Source organism: Aspergillus udagawae (genome assembly GCF_001078395.1).
Source record: "Aspergillus udagawae IFM 46973 DNA, scaffold_6, whole genome shotgun sequence".
NCBI lineage: Eukaryota > Fungi > Ascomycota > Eurotiomycetes > Eurotiales > Aspergillaceae > Aspergillus > Aspergillus udagawae.
In genome coordinates, this window is record NW_025091269.1 from 1,860,871 (window position 1) to 1,869,292 (window position 8,422).

At 49.2% G+C, this 8,422-nt stretch overlaps 4 protein-coding genes across 4 annotated transcripts; 2 read left to right on the forward strand and 2 right to left on the reverse strand.

Moving 5' to 3' along the window:
- Positions 1–484: 484 nt before the first annotated feature.
- On the reverse strand, positions 485–2,590 carry Aud_008417 (endopolyphosphatase; the record flags this gene model as incomplete). Its single annotated transcript, XM_043293293.1, has 2 exons — positions 485–2,322; positions 2,419–2,590. 2 exons carry the CDS (start codon positions 2,588–2,590, stop codon positions 485–487), a joined length of 2,010 nt encoding a protein of 669 aa, XP_043149228.1.
- A 1,138-nt stretch (positions 2,591–3,728) lies between these two features.
- Aud_008418 (DUF3237 domain-containing protein) lies at positions 3,729–4,606 on the forward strand (the record flags this gene model as incomplete). The annotated part of the gene is made up of 7 exons (XM_043293294.1): positions 3,729–3,770; positions 3,835–3,862; positions 3,917–3,951; positions 4,019–4,158; positions 4,231–4,246; positions 4,306–4,428; positions 4,484–4,606. 7 exons carry the CDS (start codon positions 3,729–3,731, stop codon positions 4,604–4,606), a joined length of 507 nt encoding a protein of 168 aa, XP_043149229.1.
- Positions 4,607–5,710: 1,104 nt separating this feature from the next.
- Positions 5,711–6,573, reverse strand: Aud_008419 (emp24/gp25L/p24 family protein; the record flags this gene model as incomplete). Its single annotated transcript, XM_043293295.1, has 4 exons — positions 5,711–5,728; positions 5,764–5,975; positions 6,043–6,250; positions 6,376–6,573. 4 exons carry the CDS (start codon positions 6,571–6,573, stop codon positions 5,711–5,713), a joined length of 636 nt encoding a protein of 211 aa, XP_043149230.1.
- Positions 6,574–7,791: 1,218 nt separating this feature from the next.
- Positions 7,792–8,127, forward strand: Aud_008420 (uncharacterized protein; the record flags this gene model as incomplete). Its single annotated transcript, XM_043293296.1, has 2 exons — positions 7,792–7,797; positions 7,912–8,127. The coding sequence occupies 2 exons, from the start codon at positions 7,792–7,794 to the stop codon at positions 8,125–8,127; spliced, it is 222 nt and encodes a 73-aa protein (XP_043149231.1).
- Positions 8,128–8,422: the final 295 nt, after the last annotated feature.

The following is an 8,422-nucleotide window of genomic DNA, read 5'->3' on the forward strand; positions in this document are numbered from 1 at the left end:
CAGTTTTCCGGCAGATATATACCGCTTTACTGACCGCTGCATTGTCTATTGTTGCGCCTGACAGGTGCCATCTACTTGAGTACTCCGTACAGCCATCAAATTATCTACTGTCATTAGGATTTGTGACTTTGAGATCTTTGCTTTGTGTCTATCTTTGTTCAACTCACAGTATGAAGTGACATCCTCGCTGTCGGTCACGACAAATACCACTCTGACCTGCGCAGTTTCCATCTTCACCGCCAGTATGATGTCAGACCTGGATAGCGGAATACGGGATTCGCTGATAATATAAGTGCTTTATGATTCAGATTAAGAAGTGCCGTCAATCCAAGTCGCCTTCTAGTAATGTACCCTCAAGTCGTGTACCCAGGGCGACGCTGACAAACTCATTCGAACCCCAGTAACTCCGATAGTCAAAGAAGGAATATGATCGTAGGCTATTATACAACCCTCATGCGAATACGTAGCCATCAGCTACGTCCCATCAATCATCAATCTCACCGCTCCTGTAGTATCCCACAAATGCCCGTTTCAGAAATGTTTTCCATACTCGATTTCTGAGCTTCTTGCCCTTTGCGTCCTTCATATCTCCTAACTCGTCACCATCGTTCTCAATAGCAGCATGCAGGTCATCGGTAGCTCCCGCTTCCAATATCTGATCTTTTGCGGAGGCTTTATGTGCGATTCGACTGGCCAATTTGAAGTAACTGCGCACAGTGAGATCTTCCAACTTGTAGATGTCATCCTTCGTAGTGTCGTATTCGACTTCAAAGGTGAAGAGATCTTTGCCTCTCGTCTCATTGACCAAACTGTCAGGCGAGACACCGTATCGTTCAGAATAGTCATTATTGATCTTCGTAAGATTCGCAAAGTATTGAGTATAACCAAGCCATGTCAATGGCTGATTCGAATATGCAGGCCCTGGCGGGGCGGTGGGGGAAGGAGGTTCTGGAACTTTAAAGGACGGCTTCTTCTTCTTTTTCTTTTTCTTGTCCCCTTTCTTTCCTTTCTTCAACTCATCCATATCTGGGTCTTCGATTGACGCAAAATATGACCGACGTCCCTTGACTTCTTCCGTCAACGAAGGTAGGGTATCACCAGCATCAGAAGTTTCGCCCCAAGCCTTTATATTTTCGAGTCCCGTTATGTTATACTCGACGATGCGCAAAGTAGGGAAATAATTTGGGACTAGACTCGGTGATACAAGCGATACGCTGTATCGCTCAGCCCAAGGTCCGCCGATCTTTTTCAGAAACTGTCGCCTTTTCTTCTTGGATTTCCTGGACCGGGTATCATCGTCGTCTTCGAACGACGCTCCCTCTCCGAACCAGTCGTCAACCGTACTGTTGTCCATAGGAAAATCTGGCGGGGGTGACGGCAACTTGGACCAGTCATGCCTGAGATCGCTAAGGTAGCCCGACCGAGACCGAATGGAAACGTCGCCGGTAGCATCTTTCGAAGCTTCTGAAGGTGACTCATTCAGGTCGGCATCGACAATGTTGACTTTGTGGTGGTCTTGGAGGATGAAATGGTCGATGTTCATATGACCGTAGACACTGCCGACAATCACGTCCCGATATTGATGCACCCACAGAGCATATTTCTGCCAACACGACTCGTCCCAACTCTGTTTGCTGTCTGTTCGGGCTGGAGGTACATGCCCGATAAGGATGGCTTTCATACCCCGTTCGCGCAGCAATTTAAGCTGCACCCGTAGCCATTCCATATGCTCGTATCCCGGCTGAGATTTGGCTGCACACCCGTCAACGGCAGAATTCGAGTCGAAAAAGTACATCGTATTTAGGCTGATGGCCGTCAGTTTGTTTGGGATGACCTCGCTCGTGAACCAGCCGCCCTCCACGAATGTATGGAGCTCATGCTCTGGTATAAATTTGCTCCAGATCATTTGGAGCCTTTTCGTCCATCGGTTTGGGCCGCTTTTGAATATATTGTGTGGCATGATGTCGTTGTTTCCAATTGTAGGAACGATGGGGATAGAGAGACCGTTAGGGAGTCGCTTGTCTCCGAAGACATCAACGAACTTGTCCACCAGCATCTCATTCAATCTAACAACCTCATCCTCTGTTCGAGGAATCTTCTCATCGTTGTCATGACGGGCAGAGTCTCCAGTCCACAGGACAAAGTCGATATTGCCCTTCAGATTCTTCTCTATCCAGCTGAAAGTTTCGTTGACCAGCGAGAACGGCGAGTCGCAGTCCGACCCTTCAGCTCCATAGTATCCTGCCGAACCTTTTCCTCGATGGCATGGTGCGCCGTCGTCGCTAGAACTTCCGGTTTTGTAATGAGGGTCAGGGTGCAGGTCTGAACAAAGAGACACCGAATCAGTATTTTCATTCGGAGTTTTCGAACTTCCACCTCGGACACTCCGTAGTCTTGAGCCAATTGAATGTATCTCACCTGTTATCTGGAGAAAACGCCCATGAAGCACTCGCGCCTTTTCCAGCTGAATTCCTCCATCGGGTTGACTGTTCGATTCTGGCACTGCAAGCCCGAGAGGTTGTTGCTCCAAGACGGGCAAGGCAGTCACACTGGCAACCAGGATACCCTGCAGAAAAAGATAGGGGATCATTGGATTGGTACTTATTTTCTGCCCTGTGCTGGGGAAGACGTCCCGACGACGCGGGGATCGATCTTTAATCACCTGTCAGAAAGAAATCGAAACATTGATCATGTATAGGCTCTCAAGCTTGGTGGAAAGAGTAGGAAATTAATGTAGCCCACATACCCGTTCACCAACGTCACCGATGATGAACAATTGCAGCTGATCAGTCCCAGCGGCACCAACAGCTAATCACCCAATTGGGGAAGGTTTCCATTCGACAGTTTCCGTTGGTTCCACTTCTTCCTCAGCCGTCCGTCGTAAAGCAGTCTGCTTATATTGAGACATTGACAAAATCCGAGTCTTTTGATGGCGAGGGTAATATCCTCAAATAATAAAGCAAGGGTGATTTTTCTTTTTTGTAGATCTACGCCCCGCCATGACACGCGACCTTTGAGACGCATTATCTCGTGACTCTAAGTACATTTTAGTCTCTGCCTATTGGCGTCCCCACGTGGGCTACTGCCAGGGACTGTTTGGTCAGAAGCGAAAGGGTTGAAAAGGACCTTGCGAGTTGCAGTGGCATTCTTGATGAGTCAGGTGTCCATCTGTCTATAGTCGCAAACCAGTGGTCGCACATCGATATCTTAAGAAGGCAGATGATCACTCTATTCGTCTCAAGGTCCTGGATACTAATTTTCACTGCGTCTTGTCCAAGGGTTGCGGTAAATCCGCTTAAGCATATTTATAGAGTAATCGTTATGGTAAGGGTTATGCATGTAGAGCCATACTAGGCAACAGAAACATTGCAACTGCTACAGTACTTTCGAGTCGACCTCTCCTCTAATGTGCCAGTTCTCGTCTGCAATCAAAGCCAACAATTTGAGCCTTCCTGCCAAATTGGCCGAACTAAGTTTGTGGGCCGATTAAGCTATGTACACAAGCTACGGAGTTACGTAGGGATGTCGAGAATCGGATCTGCAATTATTTCCTTATCGGGAGTGCGGGGCACCTTGTGGTTGTTGTTGATGATTGGAAATGGTAAACTGAGCAACCCCTCAGTTATCCTACGTTCTGTTTGTGCATGTCAACTTGAGAAGAGCACTGTCTTTCCTTGACCTCTATCTTGTTTGCAACATCCCATCTATTTCAGCCACACTGTATCGCCATGTCTGAGTTTCCTTCCCTCCAGCCTGCCTTCACAGTCCAGGTGAGTAACAAGCGATAATTAGCATGGCGCTGCTCTCGACGGCTAACCACTGTGTTCTGTATAGGTCACAATTGACCCTGGGTTTGCTGTTGGTAAGCTTCTACTCGAAAGGAAATATTGTTGGTACATTTCTAACCTCGTTCAAGGCAGTGCCTCTCGTTCCAACAGCCTGCAGGTCGTGGTAAGCTCGCTGCCAAGCTGACTCATTGACAGCATTCGTCGTTAACATACATTACATTGATCAAAAGCCTATGACCGGTGGCACTGTCAAGAGTGATCCCGGTTACACCCTCGCCCTCGATGCCGAGTTCGTCGGTACCGGCAACGATTACATCCATGCAGACCCAGACAACAAGCACTTGCGCTTGAATGCTCACGGAGTCATCAAGTTAGTCTTCATCGGGGGATTCTGGGAATGAGGGCACGAGAGCAGAGAATGATGCTAACTGTACATGCGCAGGACCAAGGATGATACTGTGCGTCACGATACCATTAGCGAAGACTGGGGGATACAAGCTGACGGTACAACTAACAGTTACTCTACATGAACTACACCGGCGTCATCACGATGGGCCCCGCGGAAGCGGCAGTTTTCTCTGGCACCGCAGACGACGGCGCGACGCCGTTTGGAAACTCCTTTACTCACTTTACCTTTGAGGTGAGACCGCATCGCGGGTATATTTACCCTTCTGCATGCTCTAACAGAAATGCAGACCGGTGATGAGCGCTACAAGGAGTTCGAGAACCGAGTGTTTGTCGGCCAGGGACGATTCCGAGTCGAGAAGGGTAAGCCGGTGGTTGTCGAATACAAGGTCAGCCAGGTTGTCAAGGGTTAGACCCACTTTGGTCATAAAGGGTTATATATTCGAAGATACCTAGGTCGAAGGTCGATCTCTCAGGCAAGATTTCCGCTTAATGCCGCATCACTCAACGCAGTAAAGGCTCGGCCTCAGTTTGATGACGTTGGTAATCATCCTCTTCTGCATCTCCAAACCCAGACCTCCTACGACCAATCCGCCAACGCCGTAGCTTCTGTCGGACACACCCCATACACCGACTCCATCTACTCCCCAAAGCCCCCTTTCCACATTCCCAGAGCCGCCCAAGCAAAATCCCCAATCCAACCAGCGCCAACGTCCCAAGCACCGCCACGCAAGCCGTCAAAAAGGTAATCGTGCTAACATGGCACCCGAACGGCAAGGCCCGAAGCTCCCATCTCTCTTCCGAACCAAGCGGACAAATAGTTGACGAGCTGAAAGGCGCTAATATAGGCACACGCGATCGGTTGGGGACGCACGTTGATGTCTATTGCGGTCAGCATTTGTCGCGTCTCGCATCTGCTTGCGCAAATTGGATGCTGCGAGCTGATACATACCACTGGGCACCAGCTACAAGGGGCATCACCTTTCAGGCACGCCCCGCACGCTTGTCGGCCCCAGCAGATATCGAAAAGGGGATCGTCGCTGAGAGCCAGGACGGCTTCGTTTTCGTTTTCGTTACCGGTTGCGTTCGATTCTATGTTTGGATGGGGGGCTAGAATGGAGGCCATTGGAGTTTAGGGTACCTGGATGAGGGGCGGAGTTGAACGTAGGACTCTGGATCCCCTGGATTCAGGATGTGATCTGTTGCTGTATTGGGCCTGGAAGCTCAATGTTCTGGATACTTGGGTCACTGCTGGTGGATGCGGGGCTGATAACCCTGCATGCCGTGGTCGTCTAATTAGGAAGGTACTTTTGATCTCTAGTTTATACGAGCAGCGGTGCCGCAGAGAATATTGGTGTAGATATTATTCATGCAAATAGGATATTTCATCGCGCTCATTCAAAACAACTAGTCTTATTGCAGGGATGCTAAAAGGCCAAACTCTCAGACCGTAAATGCAATCGAAGACACCAATCATCACCCACGATATAAATCCATTACTTCGTCTCTGGATGTAATCAAACAACACGCTTAACCTAGAACACTAATGTCAGCGCAACTATCGACAAACCTGCTTGGATATTGTCACACCCACCTCGAAGAATCTCTTCAGCCACCAGACCTGGAAGATACCCTCACCAATAAGCACGGCAAGCTGGAAAATGCTCCACCACTTCACTCGGGCGTTTGTGCTCTCCGCGGTGTTTCGATGCACCCGCTCTCTAACGACAATGTAGGACTGTTCATCCTTCACCTGAGCCAGGGCCTCCGAGAGTTTACGCACTGCACAAAGAAGCTGTTAGCTGACACCGCACAACTAGTGTCTAACGCCCATATGCAATGCTCATACCTTCCGCCTCCAGGGGATCTTGGGCCAATTCATGTTCCGGCACGTAGACAATTCCGTGGACGTTGAAGGACACTTCCTTCGAGTTCGAAGTCCAACCCTCGTTGCTGAAGCAGTAAACGTACTTTCCGTCGGTGTGTGCGGTGAACGAGTAGTCCTCCGAAGAGACGGCTTGTCTGAAGTACTGGCGGTTCTTTAGGGGGTCCTCAACCTGTAAACCAGCAGAAAAGTCGGATTAGTAACTTATAAATCCCGTCCATTGACCGATTGCCTTCGTGACCGATCCGACAATCAAAATAGATGATCCAGCAAAAGCTTGAGTTTCAGGGGACCTACCCAGAAATCAATCTCAAGGTTCCCGCTGCCACCAAATTCCCTGTCACCGACCTGGAAGGTAACGGTCATCTTATCCTCCTTGTGCAATGTCTCGTGGAAGCATTCTCTCGAGTGCGCCTTGAGCTGGATGTTGTGTCCAGCCACAGCTGTGATCCACCCAAGGGCGGAGATCAGAAGGGTTGTTGTGGAGAATCGCATTTTGTGTATGACTTCGCTTGCATGCAGAAGACGAAGCTCTAATGTGCTAGTGGAGAGGAGGTTGGAAGGGAAGTGGTGATGCTCGGCCTGCTCGATGATCTCCGACGCGCAAGGTGTTCTCTCTCTGTCGGAGTTGGAAATTCGAGACGCTCGGACCAACTCTAAGCAAACCACCTCAGTACTCGTAGATGGCTCTCCGCGGACCGCACCTTAAGTCATTCAATGGTCTGTCTAATTTAAAAATTTTGATTCGCAGTCCAAGTCAATTAAAAGCTTGCCATTCGAAACCAGCCTTTTCCTACCATCAAGAACATGATGCACGCTGGCTGTTCCCTTCCCCTGGAAGATGACCATCCAGATTGTGTATATTGAGCATTGTGGGGATCCAGGAGGACCTCTCCTTGACCTGAGAAGGAGCTATTCAACTTTCTGCTACAAATGAAGGACTTGCCTCTTTGTGCCCAGCAGACAAGGACCAACGTCCAAGCTCCTTCTGAAGGGATTTGCTCATGCCTTCCTCCCGGCTTTGACCAGTGCTTGCCTTTTATAGAATGTACCTTAGGATGCCGATTCTCGAGACCAACAAAATATCCATACACTCATGTGTTCCTGTAGATAGCGGGTGTTGATGCTGCTAGGTATTATATTTGCTACAGCTTCTTTTAATTCCGAGCAAAATTGAGAACTCATCGAGATGCCGGTCTATGTCGTCGATGGCATTCGCTATCGGGTTCCTCTGACCTCTGTCTTCAGACCCAGGACGCTGTGCAAAGACCTGCTGGCCACTGATGCGCATAGGGTAACAGCAATACCCATCAAACGATGCTAAATTACAAGGAGTCTGATCTTTTGCAGCGAGCTAGGGTTGCTGCAAAGCACAACACGAAGTTTTGGCACACTGAAACCGAGACTGAAGCTTTATGGACAGATATTATGGGGGGCAGGTCGGGTAAACGCAGTTCGAGGATCTAAATGGTGAGAAAATGACGGGCTGATCGCACAAAGGCAACAACGATGCGTCAAAATGGAATAGAGACGGTGGTAGGGTACCTCATCAGCTTGAAACTCGTGGGAGATCGAGGAAACATTTTCCCAGCGCATTGAGCGACTGCTTCATTGAGGAGCTGAAAGACCAGTTTACTCGGATTCGCGGAGACATACTTCAGAGCATTATAAAAGCAGACCGCAGACCTTTCTGGTATGCGAGCAATCTGCCGCATGATAGTGAATTAACTGGCCCAGACCATCTGGTCATAGATGGCGAAGTAAGTAGGACTCCCAAAGATCTCACTCAACTGTTTCTATGATTGGCAAGACAGCTGACACACTATGCTGAAGTTCGAAGAGATTGAATACGAAGGAGAGTACGTTGACTCCCGTTACCAGGGTATCGACCAGGACTGCACCCTGGAGGATGTGACGCTACTTCGTGAAATTGCGGCTCAATGGAAAAGGGACCAGTGGCAGGCCATCAGTGCAAGATTCAATGGCATGACTGGTCGTAAAATCACCCCTGAACAGGCAAAGTCAGTTCTCGATAACAACCAAGGGTAAGCATACGAGTGGAGGGTGGTGGCAGAGGGGCAAAGTATCTAAGTTTGCGCAGTTCCAACGTTCATCGGATGGAAAGTTCGCGCTCCGATGGCAACCAGGATCGGATAAGAACCAAGACTACAGTAGACCGGTACACTGGAATGGCAACTCCAAAGACGAGGACTGGAAGCCACTGTCGCGGACTTGGCCGGTTGTTTGTTTCTGGTTCTTCCATCCATTGAACATCCAGGGTTCCTTCAATAATGTATGCGCATTGTTCAAAGTGTGTGACATCATTGACTCTCCCTCTGCTGGT